The sequence below is a fragment of the Macrobrachium rosenbergii genome, chromosome 30, assembly GCF_040412425.1.
Source record: "Macrobrachium rosenbergii isolate ZJJX-2024 chromosome 30, ASM4041242v1, whole genome shotgun sequence".
Taxonomy (NCBI): domain Eukaryota; kingdom Metazoa; phylum Arthropoda; class Malacostraca; order Decapoda; family Palaemonidae; genus Macrobrachium; species Macrobrachium rosenbergii.
In genome coordinates this window covers 14,303,501-14,326,000 of record NC_089770.1, presented here as the reverse complement: position 1 = coordinate 14,326,000, position 22,500 = coordinate 14,303,501, and the positions used below count along the sequence as shown (strand labels likewise).

At 38.2% G+C, this 22,500-nt stretch overlaps 3 protein-coding genes across 6 annotated transcripts in view; 2 read left to right on the top strand and 1 right to left on the bottom strand.

Moving 5' to 3' along the window:
- The window catches only part of LOC136855062 (COMM domain-containing protein 4), a 195,001-nt gene that overhangs the window by 120,921 nt on the left and 51,580 nt on the right, over window positions 1-22,500 (top strand). For all 4 annotated transcript variants that reach the window (XM_067131839.1, XM_067131838.1, XM_067131836.1 and 1 more), the window contains one exon: window positions 1,059-1,101. The gene's annotated coding sequence lies outside the window, so the exon portion shown is untranslated. The remainder of the gene's footprint in view (window positions 1-1,058; window positions 1,102-22,500) is intronic.
- LOC136854752 (uncharacterized) lies at window positions 5,501-5,950 on the top strand. Its single transcript, XM_067131339.1, has one exon. The coding sequence runs from the start codon at window positions 5,501-5,503 to the stop codon at window positions 5,948-5,950; it is 450 nt and encodes a 149-aa protein (XP_066987440.1).
- LOC136855057 (uncharacterized) overlaps window positions 11,191-22,500 on the bottom strand; it is a 22,536-nt gene continuing 11,226 nt past the window's right edge. The window contains exons 2-3 of the mRNA XM_067131824.1: window positions 17,390-17,494; window positions 11,191-14,527 (exon numbers count right to left, since the gene is read on the bottom strand). Coding sequence (XP_066987925.1) covers window positions 11,843-14,527; window positions 17,390-17,464 — 2,760 coding nt within the window. The 5' untranslated portion in view covers window positions 17,465-17,494 and the 3' untranslated portion in view covers window positions 11,191-11,842. The remainder of the gene's footprint in view (window positions 14,528-17,389; window positions 17,495-22,500) is intronic.

Sequence of the window (22,500 nt, the reverse complement as noted above, 5' to 3'; positions counted from 1 at the left end):
TCATGGGTTTAGGATTCACTAGCACATATTCACTAGTCGATTTTTATATTTTAATTCCCTCGTGTAAAGAAGTTTGTTAATTAAGAAAATGATCTCTTTGACTAAGTCTATAAAATAAATTTTTAAAAAATGCCTTTGTTGACCTTGTGCATTGTGTCGAGAGTCAGGCTTAAAAATCATAATCATGACGATATCAATTTACATGCCTAAGATCTTGCAGTTGATGGCTTCATTGCAGTAATTTCAGATTGATTTAGGAAGCTGCAGTTTTGCCAAGTTTTGAAAGGAGAAGGTCTCTATACAATCCGTTAAGTTTCTCTTCTTGAGTTCAAAAGCAGGATGGAAACACTGCAAATTTTCTCTCAAAAAGTTGCGTTATGTTGGAACTGTGGAGTCTTGTTTCTTGACCTCACGTAAACAGATTTTAAATACTTTGACCAGTAATATACGAAAAAGAAGAGTGAAATGTCGTATTTACAATAACCTCACGAATAGGACATAAGTAGCCAGAAGCTGTTTTTCAAGACGACAAAACATTTAAAAGAAAAACCACACAGTTTTTTTCTGGAAGACATGACGTAAGGAATTTAAGAGGGCCCGATGCATTGGTCTAGTCTTATGACGTTGCCAAGTGGATGTTAGTCACTGGGGAATTCAAACCCCTGAAGTTGTCTCTGCCAAGTTTTGGGCTTAATCCACTTACGAACTAATAAATAAATAAGTCAAAGAAACTTGTTCGTAGAGATTCGGGGTAGCTGGTGTTTACGTTTGTGATGGGTTTCTGGATCAAATCTTATTGTATGTATTAAATATAATACATATACATGTATGTATGTATATAATATATATACTGTATATACATGTATATGTATGTATATATATGTATACACACATATATACATATATATTATGTGTGTGCATGTGTGTGTGTGTGTTAGAATCGTAGATAAACAGATAAATGGACAGATAGACAGAATTATCTGGTACACACACTGTGAATATCATTATCAATGTTGTTGTATTTGAGAAATTAATTCTGTTCTGCTTATGAATTTCAGATTAGGATCCCCGAACTTCCTCACATCTGGTAAATTGTGCAACGTAAGTAGAACCAGTTACCTGTTGTTTTTTTCTCTGACCTCTCCCAGACCTCAGGTCATTCAGAGAACGATACCTGTAGGCCTGAGGTCATTTAAGTGGGACTTTTCGTATATATTCCAGGGAAGACATTGTAATAGTGATTCCGAGTCCGGAAGAAAATGTACAGATAGGTCACATAGTTTTTTGAGGTGGTGAAATTCCAGTGACAATTATTGAATCTTGTATTAGACTTAGAGAGAGAGAGAGAGAGAGAGAGAGAGAGAGAGAGAGAGAGAGAGAGAGAGAGAGAGAGAGAGAGAGAGAGAATTAGCAAGTCCCTTTGCTATCATTCATTTTCCTAGGTGAGTTTTTTGGGAATTGTTTCCTGGGATTTCAGTGACCGGCGATCATGCTTTTGAGTTGTTCACTTTCGGTGGTTTCATTACGTCTGCATCATCATCATCTTCTTCTTCTTCTTCTTCTTCTTCTTCTTCTTCTTCTTCTTTCTTCTTCTTCTTCTTCTTCTTCTTCAGGTTCAACCCTACACCTGGCTCTGATTTGCGTCTATTATGTAGTTTGTATTAGACTGTACTAGTCTAACACACACACACACACACACACTGACTGTTGACATCTTTTATCTTTTCATACACACACACATTTGATTCTCAGAAGTTCACCTGTCAAAGTCTGTGCAGTAATATCTCTCTCTCTCTCTCCTCTCTCTCTCTCTCTCTCTCTCTCTCTCTCTCTCTCTCTCTCTCTCTTACACCCCCACTCCGTAAGCAGACCAGATTCGTACGTACGAGGACCCAAGCACCCTCAATTACAGATGAATCCATTTCCTCCTCTTCCCTAGGAGTGAAAAAAAAATAGATAAAACACTGTGATGGACTTCCCTTGTACCTTTGGCCATCGCCCAATCCTCTCTTCGAGTGACCAAAACACTTTTATCATTAGACCAACTTCCCCCAAATGTGATTTCTTTGCGATTTGTTCCTCTGTATGAGATTATTCTTCTCTCTCTCTCTCTCTCTCTCTCTCTCTCTCTCTCTCTCTCTCTCTCTCTCTCTCTCTCTCTCTATATATATATATATATATATATATATAATATAATATGTATATATACATACATACATACATACATATATATATATATATATATATATATATATATATATATATATATATATATATATATATATATTATAAACACAGTCACACGTGTATTTATGTATGTATATATATACAGTATATATATATATATATATATATATATATATATATATATATATATATATATATATATATATATATATATTGTTATCACGAAGTGATCAAGTACCTAGTTATTACACAAATAATAAGATAAAAAAATTATCTCACTTCAGCCAGATACTTGAAACCTCATAACAAAATATTAAGACTGAATAGTCTAAAGGTACAGCGATCCCTTAAAATTTGCTTAACACTTGAAAATTCAATCTAAATTTATCAAATTATGGTTGAGGTAACAACTGATAAGCTATAAACAGACTAGGGGAAAAAGGGCATCACTCCATCAAATACTATAATTGTTTTCCTGGTTCTACTTCACTTTGATAAAGGAGAACTAGTCAGATATATCACTTACCTTGAATACACACACAAATATCTCTAATCACTGGTGGTCAAAATGAAACACTGTGCTTTTAAAACTTTAAACAGACAAATTTATTTCTAAGTTAAAAAGTTATAAGTAGAGTTCACAATCTCAAAAAGATTTACTATTACTTGACAACAATGTAAGATTTAAGTATTTCTTAACCAAGATTAACTCACAAAACTTTAATTTATTGAGAAACCAATTTAATTAAGCAAAATTCAAACGATTAACACTCACTCCAGATTATAATGTAAATCTTAATAATTGAAATCAACAAAAATTTTCACTGAAATCTTAACAATTGAAATCAACATAAGTATTCACTGAAGTCTCAATGAAACCAGCACCAACAAAACTGTAATTAATCACCAACACAAACTTTGGGAAACACTGTGAAATTATAAACACATGAGCATATGATAATAATATGAAAACACAGACATACAAGAAAGTAATGTGCAGAAATAAATATACCAACAGCAATTTCACTAAGACAAAATATGTTTAAAGATTATATCAATCTTTCAAAAGATTACCTTCACTTTTAAAAAGATTAAACTCACCTCTTACTAAGATCACAACTATCTTTCATCAAGACACAATACAAGTAAATAAGGACAGCACTTTTTCAGCTTTAAACATGATACAATACAAGTATAATAAGGACATTTACACCCTTCTATATGAATGATAATTGAGAGAGGGAGATCTTACTAATACCAGGCCCCTTGTCAGAATAACTGTTTTCGTTCACCAATTATGCTTTTATCCTCAAACCTGGGTTGCCAGTTAGTCACGTCAAATCTTAGAATAACCTGAGTCCCTTCTTGTACATTCTAGAATACCCAGAAGACAGAATTCCACTGTAGGCATCACTAAAGGGTGCTTGTAGCGTCCTGTCAGCCCCAAGCTGCATGCACTTTTTAGCCATCTTCCTTTCCTCAGTCTTGCTGTCCTACCCCTCTAGCTATTACTTCTCAGTGCAACTGTGGTGTTTTTTCCAAGCTCCACCTTCAGTTCCTTATATTTCACCTCCTTAGTTTTCTGGATCTCTGTATATTGCTGTCCAACCACTCCAACTCCATACTTAACCTCAGAATGGCAGAAAGTGCCCCTCAGTCTTGGTTTGACAGCCTAAATTTCATGAAATCAAATTAAACCTTACTCTTGCAGACATTTTGTCTTCGTCTGTGAATAGTTTTTTTATACTCTGTAAGGCAATATTCAGACAATTAATATGTAAGTCTTTTAAGTATTATGACTTTACCTGTGTGTATGCGTGTGTGCACACTGAGGATACATGACGTTTTGACATTTGTTTTTATTGTATAAGCCTGCTATATATTCTTCCTTTCCATTACATTGAATTCGTGTTTGATATATATATATATATATATATATATATTTATATATATATGTATATATATATATATATATATATATATTTATATTTATATATTATATATATGTATATATATATACATATATTTATGGTTATATATATATGTATATACAGTATATATATTATATATATATACAGTATATATATATATATATATATATATATATATATATATATATATATATATATATATATATATATATATATATATATATATATATATATATATATATATATATATATATATATTCTGTATATAGATAGATATAGAACAGGAATTTAAGGAGATGACATTGAGGAAGTTAGATTGTTAGGAGGTAATGGAGTATGGTGGACTGCAACAGTATGGTGATAAAGAGAGTGGGTGGAGAGGTGTTGGGAAAGACATCTGGAAAGAAACCTCCTGACGGTAAGAACCTGGTGGTGGAATGATGAAGTGAAAGAGGTGGGTAAGAAGCCAAAAAGATGCAAAAAGATCTGGGAAAAGTATTGACAGCAAGAGGATAAGGAGAGGTACCAGAGACATAAGAAACAAGTAAAGAAGGGAGTTGCACAAGAAGAGGCAAGAGCATTAGATAACATGCACGAAGAGCTGGAAACACCTGAGGGGGAGAGAAAAATTCACAGAATGCAAAGTCGAGGGACAAGAACACCAAAGACTACTCCCATATAAAACAAGTTAAGGATGGGAATGGAGTGGTATTATGCAACGAGGATAAGAAAAAGAAGAGGTGGAAAGAATATTATGAACACATGTTAAATGACGAAAATCCTAGAAAATTCTTTGAAGATGGATTCCAGAACCTTGGTATGGCACATTATTAACAGGAAGGAAGTAAAGAAGGCACTAAAGAAGATGAAAAATGGTAAAGCAATAGGACCAGATGGAATTCCTGCAGAGGTGTGGAAGAGCCTGGGAAAAGAAGGAATAGACATGCTGTGGGACCTAGCAGAGAAAAAATACAGTCTGGAAAAGATACCAAAAGAATGGAGAGAAAACTTTTTTGTGCTTATCTGTAAAGAAAAGGGTGACATCCAGGATTGTGCAAACTACAGAGGAATAAAGCTAATGTTTCACACCATGAAAATCTGGGAAAGAATAATGGACCAAAGAATTGGGGAACCTAGAGAAAATATCCACGAAAAACATCTGTCACTTGGTGAAGAACAGATTGGTTCCATGCCATAAAGATGAACGACAGATGCAGTGTTTGCCCTCCGACAGACGATGGAAAACACCGGGAAAAGCAGAAACGACTACACGTAGTATTCATAGATCTGGAAAAGGCACATGATAGAGTCCCACGCCAAGAGGTTTAAGGTGCAAGCGAGTAAAGGGAACACTGGAGAAGTATGTGAGGTTGGTCCAAGATATGTATGAAGGAGCAAAAACGCAGGTTAGAAGCAGAGTTGGGTTAACCGAATGGATACCAGTAAGAGATGGTTTACATCATGGATCTGCTTTAAGTCCATATCTTTTTGACCTGATAATGGATGTGCTATCGCAAGGAATAAGAGATCAATCTCCCTGTTGCATGTTTCCTGATGGCATCGTGTTATGCAGCACCAACAGAGGGGTAGCGGAGTCACAACTAGAGCAGTGGAGGAAGGTACTGGAAGACAGAGGATTAATGATCAGTAGCAAGAAGACTGAATACCTAAGTTTTAATGAAGATCAAGACTTCGAGATTAGTATGGAAGGGACAAGGTCGAACCGAGTAGAAAAATCTAGGCATCTTGCTTCAACAGTGGCTGATGATGGAAATTTGAATGCAGAAATAACACAAAGAGTGCAGGCTTGTGCGACCGCAGAATCAACATAAAGGTTTACTAAAGGAAGAGTGTATAAGACAGTAGTAAGACCAGCTTTGATGTATGGAGCAGAAACATGGCCGGTAAGGAGAGTGGCAAGAGAAGAAATTGGATAAGGTAGAGATGAAAATACTCAGGTGGATGTGTGGAGTAACAATAATGGACAGGATCAAAAATGAAAGAATAAGATTAACTACTAAAGTCGTAGAACTATCAAAGAAGGCCCAGGAAAGAAGACTGCAGTAGTATGGCCATGTAATGAGAAGGGGTGTGACATATCTAGGGAGGAGAGTGGTGCAGATGGAGGTGCCTGAGAATGAGAGGAGCAAAGAGGAATACCGAAGAAGCGAAGATGGATGGATGTAGTTAGAAGATCTGAGAAACAAACAATTGTCAGAGACAATGTGTTTGAAGCCGAGCCAGGTGGAGATCTGTCCAAAACATCGACCCCATATAGAAATGGGAAAAGATGCAGAGAATAGAAGATCATATATATATATATATATATATATATATATATATATATATATATATATATATATATATATATATATATATATATATATATATATATATAAATAATTATATAACTATGAAAGTATCATACTGTGCATAGTAACCTAGCATTTGTGACCAGCATGATTATTCCTGATTAACTTTGAGACTGTTATCCGGCTAGTAGAATTAATAGATTAACAAAAGCCTATATTTCATTGCCATATCAGTGTTGAAACTGCCGTTTATCTTTGAATATTGGTGAAGCGCAAAATGCGAATAGGTTCGGTCATATCGTTCTTGCTCTCAGTGTCTCGGTTTTACTTTAGTCTGCCAAATTTAACGTTTTCTTTTCTCGTTTTCTTTATTAGGAATGTAATAAAGAAAACAATAGTATCGTAAACTATAGTATTCTCAGTCGACGAACACCTGTTGGCTATGGTACCAGTACCCTTGGAAGTCGAAAGCCAGGTTAAGAAAAGGTCACTTTTTGTCAGTATCCATACCCTTCACTCATTATAGTCGATTCATACCTTAAAATTTATGTTTTTTTATGATTTGTATATTAAGAAAAACAAAGGTTTAGGCCTAATGTTTAACCTGCTTTATTTCCTCAAGGATGACTGGTCTAGATTCAGTCCGCCTTATACCAGCATGCAGCCTAAATGTGTAGTAAAGGTGTGAAATGGACCTCTTGATTGACCGGTGTTCCTCTACGGTTATTATTATTATTATTATTATTATTATTATTATTATTATTATTATTATTATTATTATTATTATTCACAAGATGAAACCTATTCACATGGAACAGGCTCACAGGGACCATTCATTTGAAATCCAAGCTTCCAAAGAATATGGTGCTCATTAGGAAGAAGTAAGAGAGATAAAGAGTATACAGAAAGAAGAGATACCCCTTATTAGAAAAAAAAATAACAAACAGATAAAAATGTATTAAAATGCGAGGAGAATAGTACTAGGGTAGTAATGCATTGCACCTTCGCTTGAACTTCTGAAGTTCCAATAACATAGTGCATTGATTTATACCCTTTTTCGAATTGGCAGAGGGCTGGTTAGCATAAAAAAAAAAAAAAAATACCTTAGTTTAACCAGACCACTGAGCTGATTAACAGCTCTCCTAGGGCTGGCCGAAGGATTAGTTTATTTTACGTGGCTAAAACCCGGTGGTTACCTAGCGAGCGGGACCTACAACTTATTGTGGAATCCGAACCACTTTATGACGAGAAATGAATTTCTATCACCAGAAATAAATTCCTCTAATTCTTCAGTGGCCGATCGGAGACTCGAACGCTGGGCCAGCAGCATGCTAGTCGAGAGCTCTACCCACCCTTCCAATGAAGCACTGCTGGTTAGCATAAACACGTAAAAAAGTGCGCCGAAGTTTCTTCGGCGCAGTCGAGTTTTCTGTACAGCCGCTACAGCGTATAATCAAAGCCACCGAAAATAGATGTATCTTTCAGTGGTCTCGGTATGAGCCGCGACCCATGAAACTTGAACCACGGCCGGCGGTGGCCTATCCTATATCGTTGCTAGAAGCACGATCATGGCTAACTTTAATCTCAAATAAGATAAAAACTACTAAGGCTAGAGGTATGCAGTTTGGTGTGTTTGATGATTGGAGGGTAGATGATTCACATCCCGATTTGCATCCCTCTAGCCTCTGTAGTTTTTAAGATCTCAGGGCGGACAGAATAAAGTGCGGACGGACAGACAAAGCCTGCACAATAGCTTTCTTTTACAGAAAACAAAAAACACCATACCCTATGTTTTTTTTTTTTATACCGCATAGCTTTTTTCCATGTTGACTTTGAATCAGTCTGTACATGTTTTTTCTCTTCAGTTAAGCTTTTCAGGAATAAAGTACATTATAATACTGTCCTCTTTGCTGTTATGATGTACCCTTTTTTTTTTCCTCCACTATCTCAACACCATTTATCCATAGACCCTTGTTTGTGTTAAAATATTCGAATATTACAGATTTTTTAAGATGAAGGGAAGCCTGAGCTTAGATGTTGAAGCAGTGGAAATGGATATACATACATACATACATACATACATATATATATATATATATATATATATATATATATATATATATATATATATATATATATATATATATATATATATATATATTATATACTCTCTATATATATATATATATATATATATATATATATATGTTCGTGTGTGTGGCTGAGTGTATTTATGTATGTATATAAATATATATAATAGATATAATATATATATTATATATGTAGATAGATAATCAGGCCAATATTGGTTGTTCCATATGATTCTGTCGTATCTTTAAAACGGCTCCTCTTGTCATTATTATTTTTTATTCTTGATTCCAAGTGAGAGTCTCTCTCTCTCTCTCTCTCTCTCTCTCTCTCTCTCTCTCTCTCTCTCTCTCTCTCTCTCTCTCTCCATATTCTTCTGTCCAATGACCGTTCATCTCAGGACTATGACTAATTTTAACGAAGATGTATATTGCATGTATTTCATAGATGTAATTTCATCATGGAAATTACATCTATTACATAGATATAATATCCATGATGTCTTTATTTGCTACGTGTTTGTTTTGCAACAGTTTGATCCTTAAATTGTTTCTTATAGTTTCAGGTCCTCATCTCAAGGTCCATATTCGGGTTTTCTGTGGTCATTTTTCTTTGTTTATTTATTTATTTTTTTTTTTTTACAAACGTTTAACAACCATTTATACATTGTTATCGATTGGAACTTTAGGGATATTTGTGATTAGCAAATTAGTAATGTGAATTATTTTTTTATTTTAAGTTTTTCTCAGAACGCAGTTCTGTGTCTCGAAGAGGTTAAACCTAGGAACTTCACTTTACTTTTGCATTTACACTAATTTACGTAGGTGGAACTTATGTAAGTAAAAGAAATGCAAGAAGAAGCAAGCTCTTTCTCATATAAATGCTATTCAGGTCTGGTTCTTTTCAATTCAAGTTACTTAATTTCTTCTTCTTCTTCTTCTTCTTCTTCTTCTTCTTCTTCTTCTTCTTCTTCTTCTTCTTCTTCTTCTTCTTCTTCTTCTTCTTCTTCTTGTATACTAATTGAGTCTTCCTCTTTATTGTAGTGGTCGCCTTTTCTGTCATGTTGCAGCTCCAATGCCTTGATACAGACGTCATTGCATCAATAAAGCTTCAGTGTTTCTTTAACTTCAGGCTTTTTTTTTTTTTGTACTAAAACCTGGAACTGGCCATCGAAGGTCCCTGGAACAAAGCAACGTTTGAACTCCACCTGATGTGGTTTCAAAAACTGAGCTCTTTTTGGAAAACTTAAATTGTTATGATCTAACTTGGCTCCACAAGGCTGCACATTACCCTGGATTGAGAAGTCGTGTGCAGTCTAGCTTAGCCTCACATGCATAACTTATTCTGAGAAAAACAGTGTGCCCCTCGTATCAAATTTTGTTTTATAAGTTAGGATTGTTAGTATAAATGCAGGTATCCCATCCTGGGGATGTTGTGTAATCAGAACCGGAAAAGTTCAAGCGAAGATGCAATGCATTACTACCCCAAAACAATTCACCATGCTTCTCAGCAGTTGATTTATATTTTTTCTATTTGTTTATTAATTTTTTCTTGTTTTTCTTTTCTTTCAAATAGTGGCATATTCTGATCTGTTCTTTCTACTTCTGAATAATAATAATAATAATAATAATAATAATAATAATATAATAATAATAATAATAATAATAATAATAATAACCAACCATCAGCTGAGGTGCTCATGTGATCGGTTCCACAAAACCACTTGACTCATGAAATTGGTCCGTAAATTTCTGTTAAGTTCCACTTTCCTAATTTTGTCCCGGTTTAGTCCCGAAATTCAAATTTATTACAGGATTCCATAAATGTAGTATACTCCAAGAGATCTTTCTCAGCATTACATTTAGTTCATTACATACCAGGTTTTGTGTTTCATAACCAGCTAAATTTTACAACGCTGATTACGTTCCACAAATGTAGCTTAGTCTAACCAATTTCCTTTAGTATTATGTGTTTTATATCACTCTGTATGTAGCTTGTCCCCACAAATTCAGCCCTCCTACAGATTTAACCAAGTCTCAAAATTCTGTTTGGCAGAACCCGTCTTTGGTGGATTATTGTTATAATTTTTCTGAAGATGAACCCTATTCATATGGAACAGGCCTACAGGGGCCATTGACTTGAAATTCTAGCTTCCGAAGAATATGGTGTTCATTTGGAGGAAATTACAGAAAATACTAGGAAATATAGAAAGAAGAGATCAGTTATCAGAAAAAATAGATAAATTAACAGATAAATAAATTAATAGATGAAAATGTAAATGAATTATTAAAATTACAAGGAGAATGGTTTTAGGGTAGGAATGTTCTGCATCTTCGCTTGAGCTTTGAGTCCAGCCTAACAAAATTAACGAAGACTGATCCCAAAGCCTCTGTCGAGCATATACCTCGATCTCCCTGATCTAGCATACTACTGCCTCAGGTGTTCGCTGGCTTCCTGCTTCAGCAGATAAAACAATTTTCCCACAGTGTGGGACTGTCCCATGGATTTTGGCCAAGAGGACTTTGTCCCACCAACTAGCCACTCACTTACTGATTTTAAAACAGGTTTCTTGATTGAATTAAAAGTGAATTTGGGGCTGTTTAGCATACAGTTTTCTAAACATTCCAAAAAGTTATAGATATAAATGGATTAATGAAAAGCGCCGTTCCCTCTTTTATGATTTATTTGTAAGTGAAATACGCTGGTCATCCTAACTCCTCCAGCCCTTGTGACGTTAGGATTTCCGGTAGGTCACGTTCAGTAGGATTAGGTCACCCCTTTGTTAAGGTCACTGTTCTTAGGCACTGTGCAGTCACGGATCATTTAGCGTTTTTGACTGAAGCTAGAATCTGAAATGAAATTTCGTGGATTGTATTATTATCTTTAGGTTTGTCAATTGCACGAGCTGTTTCAATTTCATGGCTCGCAATGTCCCCACTATTTCTGTTTTGTTCTGTCCATGAATAAGATTGTTTAGATTTTCTCAGACCAATGTTCAAAGGTTCATTTGCTTGAAAAGTTCCGTATACACTGTCTGCATTTATTTCAGCACAATAACATTTTGTAGTCGAACTTTTTAGCTTTGCATGTGGTTAAATATGTTAATACACAATGTATTCAATATATATATTTGCATATATATATATGTATATATGTATATATTTCCCAAGCAAGTGACCTAATGGTAAGTGACTCTTGGAACACTGTTAAACACCTTTCCCCATACACACATTGTAAAAATCTTAATATAAACTAAATGACAATATTATAAACTTTGAAGTGAAACAGTGAATAGATGTCTAACACAATCGCTATAGACGTGAACTATCCTCTCAGGGCAACAAATCCTTTGCCGTATGGGTCTTCGTTCTGCGTCTGCGCAACTGTCGTGGCCATCGAGGATGAGGTCCCCTTTTTCCCGCGGAGTCTCTGCGTATTTTCCGAGTCATCCATCCCGTTTTGTCCCAGGAGGGCCTCCATGACGTAGGTCATAAGGAGATCGTGGTCCCTGCCTTGGGGGATCTGTGGCCTCTTGCCTCTGGACGTCCAGAAGTTCCTTTTCCCTCGAGCGACCCAGAATAGGTTTTCGTTGTCGTCCTCAGGGTCGTTTTTCCTTCCCCTGGCGATCCAGAAGGGGATGTCCGCTCCGGTCCTCTTCCCTCTGGCTACCCAGAATTGACTAGGGGTCTCGAGTTCCTTTTTGCCTCTGGTGATCCAGTAAGGACTGGCCAGTCCGTCTTTCTTGCCTCTCGCCACCCAGAAGAGGTTGGCATCACTCTGCAGTTCCTCAGGGTCTGGTTTTTTACCTCTTGCTATCCAGTAGGGGTTCGAATCCTGCTTTTTCCCTCGAGCAACCCAGTATGGGGATTGGTCTTTAATTTTGTCCAGGGCGAACCAAAGAGGCTCCTGGTCTTCATCTTTCTTTCCACGTGCTATCCAGAAGGGTGTCTGATCGTCTTCTTTCTTTCCCCTTGCTATCCAGAAGGGTGTTTGACTATCATCTTTTTTCCCTCGTGCTACCCAAAAGGGTGTTTGACTATCATCTTTTTTCCCTCGTGCTACCCAAAAGGGTGGTTGGCTATCATCTTTTTTCCCTCGTGCTATCCAGAAGGGTGTTTGGCTATCATCTTTTTTCCCTCGTGCTATCCAGAAGGGGGTTTCGCTATCATCTTTTTTCCCTCGTGCTATCCAGAAGGGTGTTTGGCTATCATCTTTTTTCCCTCGTGCTATCCAGAAGGGTGACTGAGCATCTTTCTTTTCCCCTGGAGAAGTTCCAAATGGAGCTTGACTATCTTTCTTTCCTCTCGCAATCCAGAATGGCGTTTGCTCATTTTCTTTCTTCCCACGTGTGATCCAGTATGGAGTCTGGACATCATCTTTTTTCCCACGTGTGATCCAGTATGGAGTCTGGACATCATCTTTCTTCCCACGTGCAACCCAGAATGGTTGGCTGTCTTTTTTCCCCCTGGCAATCCAGAATGGCGTCTGGTCGTCTTTCTTTCCACGTGCAACCCAAAACGGTGTTTGGTTATCTTTCTTCCCTCTGGCAATCCAAAATGGTGTTTGGTTATCTTTCTTTCCTCTTGCCACCCAGAATGGCATCTGGGAGTTGTCTTTCTTTCCTCTTGAAATCCAAAATGGCGTTTGGTCATCTTTCTTCCCTCTTGCCACCCAGAATGGCGTCTGGCTGACATCTTTTTTCCCTCTGGTCAAGGAATCAGGTGACACTTCGTCTTTTTTGCCTCTCGCAACCCAGAATGGTGTTGCGTCACTGGCCTTTTTGTCTTGTAACTGCCAGGTACTTTCAGTCTCTGCTTTCTTACCCCTGGCAATCCAAAATGGGTTATTTTGCTCGAGTTCTTTTTTGCCCCGATTGACCCAGAACGGATGGGTGATGCCGTCTTTCTTGCCCCTCGTCACCCAGAATGTGTTGTTTTCAGTCCTTTTTCCTCTGCTGACCCAGAATGGGGAAGCCGGATCCATGTCTTGAGTCTCCTTCTTGCCACGACTAACCCAGAAAGGCCCTTTGTCGTCCCTCTCCCCCATCATGCCGTTCCCTTGCAGGTCGGTGAATCCCTCCAGTTTCTCTGCACCAGCGATTCTCTTGCCCAGGGCGAAAGGACCAGATCCCCAGTACCCATCTGCTGCCAGGGGTCGCTTGCCCCTCGCAATCCAGTAAGGCCCCGAGTAGTCCTCGCCTTTTTTCCCACGCATGACCCAGAAGGGCCCGGAATGGTCCCGCTTCCCCCTGGACACCCAGAAGGGACCTTCGTCGTTTCTTTTGCCCCAGAAACTCTGGTTGGACTCCCATCCGGAGATCGTGTTCGAATTGCGCGTCTTAGAAGTTCGAGGAGTGTCAGCGAGGACAGCTGGTATTGGCGCTCCACTGAGAGGTGCCTTGCCCCACACGTTTTGGTTGGACCCCCAGTAGAACGGGGTGTAATCACTGATCCCTTTCTTGTCGCGTGGTACCCAGCTTCCCTCGCTGAGGTCAAGATCACCATCCTCGTCTTCGTCAGCGTCTTCATCCCCGTCATCAGGAGCGAACCAAACGTCCGCCTCATCTTCCTCTTCATCCTCGAAGCTTTCGCCAGTCTCTGCGCCGTTTTCGTTGTCCTTTTCCTCCTCCGGTTTGTCTTCCGCGTAGATATTTTCGGCGGAGGGCGAGTCCGTCTGCGTGTTGGCTGTGGACGCGGAGAGATGGTTCTGATTCTGACGCTGACGTTGGTGTTTCATCTCCTGGTCGCGAGTGACTGCGCCAAGGGGGGCACCGCCATCTTGCGGCCTCTTCCCCCTCATCGCCCAGAACGAGTCCTCATTTCGACCAGAGGAGAGCGACGGGATGCCGAGAGAAGAGGAGGCGGAGGACGATGAAGACGAAGACCTAGCCGGTCGATTGGCCTCCGTAGCATCTTTGGACAGGTGGAGGACGCTGAGATCTCCGCCGGGGAAAGGGTCACTACGCAGACTGACCTCCCTTACGTAGTCCTTCGGATGGTGCTGTTTGTCCTGGCGGTTTCGGGGGAGAAGAGAGGGTTGTCATCAGTATAATTTATTGGTTAATGGCTATTCAACCCAAAAACAGCGAACAGGTCATTGTGGTGATTTGAATATATACGTTAATGTTGGTATACCGAATTTGTATAAGTTACTACTTTCCGCCGTGGATGCGGAGCAGTGAAAGAATAAGATCTAATATAATACTAAATAAACAAGGCTACAGAAATGAAAGAACAAAATCTAATAAATACTAAATAAACAAGGCTACAGAAGAACAAAGTAATGTGAGACCTAACAGAGCAATTATACAAATATAATAACAAACGTTGGAAGTATCGAGTGACTAAATGTTTGTAGAGGAAAAAAACAAAGTAACGCGAAATTGAATATTACTGACAAAGTTGCGACGAACAACAGTGATTTGGGAGAGTCTAGTATAAGCGATAAACGCGTCACAATAAGATCCGGGAGCTAAACCAATGAGAGAACATAGTTTGAGATATGTAATGGAAGTGATCAAAGTATCTCAGCTAGAGAATAATGTGGAATGATGTAGAATTATCAGAAATTAAAACAATTAGCTTCAGCTGTTGGAAGATAGGACATTAACATTCAGTTAATGTATAATACACAACCATATGCATATTGCATTATTGTATACACTGGATAAATGGGCTGCATGATATGTTTGTATATGTGCAAATATTTAAATATATTTCCTCTCTTTACATACATCCATGCAATCATAAATATATGTATGCATACATACATTTCAAAACAAAGTCCAAGAATCATGCATACAATTGTACAAAAATAGTTCTTCATGTACAAAGTAGATAATACATACATATATGCATACACGATTATTCATGTACAAAGAACGTTGGACAATCATAATACATGGCCACTTACAAAACAGGACTAAGACTCGCACATACCTGACGTATATAGTGAAAAATCACACATACACACACAAACAAGCAAACAATCATTCCCGGCAAATCATTCGACTGACGAAACGTGTATCGGACGGGTAGGCGCCGTAGTTTCCAAAAGCACCGGCAGGCGGCAGCACCGCCCCGCCCTCCCGCGCGGCCATCATAATGTCGTCATCCTTTAACTTTTATGCGAGTTCTTACGGGTTGAGAAACGCGGCGCTATAACTCCCCGTAAGAGGAAAATCGCAACCTCGGTCTAAAGAAATGACGCTCATGAAGAGAATTGCCATCGGGGCCAATGCAATGTAATGCCAGGAATGTTTTCTTCTTCTTCTTCATCTTCTTCTTCTCTTTTTTTATGTCGAGACGACGCGACGGCACCTGCTGTTCATGCGGTATCGAATATGCTAGATTTACTCGACACTTTGGACGGGGTCGAGTGATGGTCATTTTACGTCTTCTTGGAAAAGTCTAGGGTGGATGTTCATCTCTCTCTCTCTCTCTCTCTCTCTCTCTCTCTCTCTCTCTCTCTCTCTCTCTCTTGTGTCAATCACGCACACATTTATACATATTCAGAGAGGAAAAATATCAAAATACGTAGTGATCATGTGTTAAAATAGCTATATGTATAATTTGAAATATATGTTCTTATACAGAGAGAGAGAGAGAGAAGAAGAAGAAAGAAGAAAGAGAGAAGAAGAGAGAGAGAGAATATTCAAATATGTATTGAACACATCTTGTCAAAAGAGCTGTATGTACGAGTTAAATATACAATTTTAGAGAGAGAGAGAGAGAGAGAGAGAGAGAGAGAGAGAGAGAGAGAGAGGGGAGAATTTCATGAATGGAATGTCCATTCAACTTGAGATTGGATTTCGACCATAAACCTGTAAGAATGTCGGAAGAAAAATTCGGAAAACTTCTATCAAAGACAAACTGAGGCAGATAGACAAATGGTAGGTGGATAAGGATATATATATATATATATATATATATATATATATATATATATAAATATATATATATATATAGTATGGATAAGGATATATATATATATATATATATATATATATATATATATATATATATATATATAGGTTTATGGGTAAAAAGAAAGGTAAAGAGGGTTATTTACTGATAATGGTATTGCTGGTGACTAGTTTTAGCCGAAGGTTTTCTTTTTTTAGTATAGTATCACTAACAACTTAGTTTCCTTACCTGCCCTATCTTGGTCTTCTTACCTGCGCCTAATTAGCCCATCAGGTGAACTTTAAACTCGAGTATTCATCATCAGTTCTGCAGGGCTTGTTCCTCTGTGCCTTAACAACTTTTGGAGAGATTTGTCTATACATTACCAATAAATAGACTTAGAATTGTCTGTATCTATATCTAGTAAGCCAGTGTTACTTAGAATTTGACTGCATACTTGTAAAGTGGCTTCCTAACAGATCTGGGTCACGTAGATATTATAGGAATCGTGGTTTTCTACATGTATAGAAAAGAGAATCTTATATGTAGATCTGTACACATTAGGACTGGGAACAGCTATAATTGCTTGTGTCTGTGTAAAGTTGGGAAGTTAGTTGAATCATATGGGTCTATTGACTATTGCCCAGGTCTATGCCCGCAAGGAATGGGCGAGTATAATCAGGTTGTTCTGTTTATATGAAGAAGGGTAATCTTAACAGAATCTAAGGGCCTAGCAATATGATCAGGTTGTTCTATATAACAGGGTAACCTTAGCTGAAACTTACAGGTCTTTAAACCAACAGAGGTCTATGGGTCTATGCGAACTGGAAACCGTGTGACTCACTGCTTGCGAAGCCCGGAAACTTACAGAATCGTATGAGCCTAAGTATACATAAGGAAATACCTGTAGACTGAATTAGTGTCTCCACCTGTAAAGAAGAGGCTTTGGACTTAACTAGACTCTCACCTGCTGTGTATTTGCGGAAATCGTGACGACGGAGAGGAGGAGACAACCACAGACATTCCAGAGGCTGATGGACATCGCTTATTCCCTTGTCTTTCGCCCACCACCCTTGGTGGAGAATGAAAAGAAGTCATTGTTAATAAAAGCGTGTCATTTTTAATAAGAATGTGTCACTGTTAGCATTATTTATGTGGCGTGGCATCGAGATATAAGTGATTTCATATGGAAGGGATATTCTCAGCTAAGAAATGTCAATGGGAGGTCGCAGTTCGGGGACGTTAGTTGGAGTCAAGGAATGGTAATGGGGCCGTTACTTCCATCTGTCCATATACATGTATATATATATATATGTGTATATATATATATATATATATATATATATATATATATATATATAATAAAATTATACGGGTCATCACCAAACCACAAACTTGACAAAATCTTGTATGAATTGATGGCATTCTTAACAAACTATAATCGCATGTTACAAGCGTCAAGCAAGAAACCCCATGACTAGTTTGGGTACATCCTCTGGATAGCAGCACCATCCCATTAGAAGGGTAACCTCTCCGGAAGCCGTTGTTTTCTACAGAGTTGAAAAAATTCCCAAATTGAAAAGATCATTATCAAACTCTGCGATCATGTTTTTGTACTTCAGTCCATTGTGTATGGAGAGAGAGAGAGAGAGAGAGAGAGAGAGAGAGAGGAGAGAGAGATTCCCCCCATATTATTCGCCTTAGGGTCGAAGAGATACGGTTGTCTGGGTCTTAATGAAGCAAATTACATGAAGAGGAGAGACCAGGAGCTTTGATTTAAAGAAAGCATCACCCGATCAGTTGTTTTGACGGCGCGTTCTCTCCAACTTCGGAACTTTTTCATTTTTTTAACTGCTTCATTAGGTTTAGTTCGTTAGTCTTTTGTTTCGTTCTTGCTTGGGCTTCTAATGCGTGGACTTTGAGGAGGAGGAGGACTTTGAAACGGAAAATGGAGGAAAGGTTCAGGAATAAGTCTAATGAATTTGTTGACCTTTCTAGCTATGATGGCTGTCTTGGAGTCGGCTCAGACAGTGCTGATGATAGTACCAAGTCATTTTTAACAAGTTCTGACGTAAGAACGCCTCCACACTGGTGTAAAACAGGTCATAAATACATGTCGGCAGCTTATCTCTAATTTATCTCTCACATGTCCCAAACAGGCTGGAAACACGTCAACAATCTTAAGTTATGAACGAACGGTTGGCTGATTAGACCGATGTCATTAACTTCTATTCAAGCTGTATGGAATATGTCACAGATAAGTTGCAGACGGTGTTTATGACATGTTTTATAATCTCTGTATTTCAGTTAATTTTTGTATTAGTCTCTTAGTTACCATAATTGTAGTGTCTGTTAAATTTCGTCTGCTGGATTTTCTCGAAAATAGTGGCACCCTCTCTCTTTCAGATCGTCTTTAAACTCTCTCTCTCTCTCTCTCTCTCTCTCTCTCTCTCTCTCTCTCTCTCTCTCTCTCTCTTTTATTTCGAGTGATGTCTTCAACCTGTTATGATTATCATTAATATTACTGTTATTTTACGCTATTACCATTCCTAATTCATTAATAAAGATAATACTATGGCCGTATATTCCATCTGCATGAGAGAGAGAGAGAGAGAGAGAGAGAGAGAGAGAGAGAGAGAGAGAGAGAGAGAGAGAGGGAGAAAAGAATCATGCAAATGATTATTCAGCATCGTCTGCACATTTCTCGCCAAGACTTGATTTGTATCTCCATAAAATTGGAAAAATGCCCACACGTTTTTCTCCAGTGGTAAACCACCCACTTCTTTCCCCTTCCCCCCCCCTACACCATTCCATCCCGGTGTTTGTGTGTGTTTGTGAATGTTTCCGAATTACACAGATTCTCGGGAACTCTTCAAGAAACCAAACGCATGAAGAAGAAGAAGAAGAAGAAGAAGAAGAAGAAGAAGAAGAAGAAGAAGAAGAAGAAAGGAAGATTACCGTATGAGTGTCTGTGTTTACGTACGGTTTCGACTTTTGTGTGTACGTGTAGCGCGCGCGGACACGCGCAAACACGCTCATATATATAATATATGATAGTGCGTGTACCTCTGTATATTTTTAGAAGTACGGATATCTAATATTGTTTGGTTATTTCAAATCAATAGACATTTTTTCCCTTATTTTTAATGACATTTCGGGGTACTGCCAGGGCAATTTGTTCGGTCTGGAAAGGTCAGAGAATTTTAGACCTGGGAAAAATGCCAGGAGCAGCGAGGAGTTACGAAACTCTCTCTCTCTCTCTCTCTCTCTCTCTCTCTCTCTCTCTCTCTCTCTCTTGATTTTTGGTATGACGACGAATACAACGCCCTTTGACCTGAGGCGTTTGGGAGAGGGGTAGGGAAAGGGTGGCCCTCCCGAAATACGGTCAGGTGTTAACTGTGACGTCATAGCGGGGGACAGAAATATCGGGCTTTATATTTCATAGTAACGGCGTTACAATGGTGGTCCTTTGTCGCCTTCGTTTGTTTGTTTTTTTGTTTGTTTGTTTGTTTTTTGTTTGTTTGTTTGTTTGTTTGTTTGTTTTTTGTTTGTTTGTTTTATTATCATTGTTATTGTTGTTTTTTTTGAATCTTGTGTCTTTGCCCATGAATTTGTTTTATGTTTTTTTCCTTAGTCTCTCTCTCTCTCTCTCTCTCTCTCTCTCTCTCTTTAGTAACATCATCTCTTGTTCTCTCTGCGTCCCTCTTTCTGCTTAGGTTAGAGTAAGTGATCTCTCTCTCTCTCTCTTTTTAGTAAGTTCATGCCTATTTTTCTATGTCCCTCTTTCTACTTAGTTTATAATCTCTCTCTCTCTCTCTCTCTCTCTCTCTCTCTCTCTCTCTCTCTCTCTCTCTCTCTCTCTCGTGCCTGAGCCATTCGGGTCTATTTTGGGCCCGGGGATATTCGGCAATATATTGTTGTTCCTTTCAGAGTAAGTGATCGTATGAGCTTGGTTCTTTTGAATCTAGCCATTACAGAAATGACAGACAGTCTCTCTCTCTCTCTCTCTCTCTCTCTCTCTCTCTCTCTCTCTCTCTCTCTCTCTTGTTGATGATCTATGTCTCTATACATACGTGCGCAGTTGCGTTCAGATACAGCCACACACATTTATATGTATTAAAATATGTATTTATGTATATATATAAATATATATATATATATATATATATATATATATATATATATATATATATATATATATATATATATATATATACAGAGAGAGAGAAGAAATAAGAAAGAAAAAGAAAAGAAGAAAAGAAGAAAGAAAGAGAGAGAGAGAGTCAAATCTGGACATTATATCCTTTCCTTATGCGGTTTGTTTTCCTCACCGGTCTGTCTGTATGTTTGTCTGCCCATCTATCTATCTATCTGTATTATGTATGTGTCTATCTGCCTCAGCCAGAAGTCCCCCCCCACCTTCCCCTTCCCCCTCCACCCTTTCCCCTACCCAAAAAAAAAAACATTTTAATTTAGTGGAAGTGTCAGACGTAACCATCCAACCATCCACTCAGAATCAACATCTCTGGGGTCGATCCCTTACGCTCCAATAACCCGCTTTTGTTTCCGCGGTTTTGAAAATAGGATACAAATGACAACAACGAAATTACAAAAGGAGATTCAGACAAAAAATGATTACAGGTATAACCGCACGCCTTCCCATCGTGCTTTCTTTTTTTTTCCTTTTTTCCCCTTTTTTTTTTTTTATTTCTAGGCCGCCGATGCGATGTCGACCTCCGGTTGGGTTGGTGGGGTTTATACGCTCTCTCTCTCTCTCTCTCTCTCTCTCTCTCTCTCTCTCTCTCACTGATGACTTTATATTGATATTGATACATTGATACACTATCTTTGGCATATGATTCTCTCTCTCTCTCTCTCTCTCTCTCTCTCTCTCTCTCACAGATGACTATTTATTGATAAAATGATACATTATCTTTGGCATATGATTCTCTCTCTCTCTCTCTCTCTCTCTCTCTCTCTCTCTCTCTCTGTTGGTTGGCTCTATAGTGACTAGACATTCCTCTGTTATTCTCTCTCTCTCTCTCTCTCTCTCTCTCTCTCTCGCTACATTATATGATGGGACTTTATTACCGGGCGTTGCCTGACCCGGACGTGATATTCTCTCTCTCTCTCTCTCTCTCTCTCTCTCTCTCTCTCTCTCTCTCTCTCTCTCTCTCTCTCTCACTCATGTTAAATCTTGTACTATTATGGCCTCGGGCAGAGGAATATACCCATTATTCGATATATTTGCCCAAGTAAGAAAAAACTTTGCTACTGGGCAGTGAATGTTTGCTGATGATACGTAAATTAATAATTGGTGAAAGAGAATGAAAGTTTTCGTAAGAGGAGATTGTTGAAAACGAATTATTATTATTATTATTAATTAATTATTATTATTATTATTATTATTATTCAGAACATGAAACCTATTCATATGGAAAAAGTTGAGTATACCTTAGTTTAACCAGACCACTGAGCTGATTAACAGCTCTCCTAGAGAGGGTTGGCCCGAAGGATTATACTTACTTTACGTGGCTAAGAACCAATTGGTCACCTAGTAACGGGACCTACAGCTTATTGTGGAATCCGAACCACGTTATACCGAGAAATGAATTTCTACCACCAGAAATAGATTCCTCTAATTCTTCATTGGCTGGCCGGAGAATCGAACGCGGGCCTAGGAGAGTGCTATCCGAGTACGATATCGACCCTTCCAATGAGGAACTTATTCATATGGAACAAGCCCACAGGGGTCATTGACTTGAAATTCAAGCTTCCAAAGAATATGTTGTTCATCAGGAAGAAGTAAGAGGAAGTAAAGGGAAATACAAAAAGAAGAGATCCCACTTAATAAAAAAAATAATAAACAAATAGATAAAAATGTATAAGAATGCAAGAAGAATGTTATTAGGGTAGTAATGCATTGCATTTTCGTTTGAACTTTCGAAGTTCCAATTTCACGACTTCCTCTGGGCGGCTGTTCCACAGTCCAACGGTGTGAGGAATAAAGGACCTCTGGAACTGAGAAGTTCCACAGCGAGAAAGATTTACTGCCTATTCCTGTTGCTGTTTGGGGAA

Excerpts from the sequence above, each read along its gene's own strand:
- LOC136854752 (XM_067131339.1), top strand. The coding sequence starts at position 5,501 with ATGTATGAAGGAGCAAAAACGCAGGTTAGAAGCAGAGTTGGGTTAACC.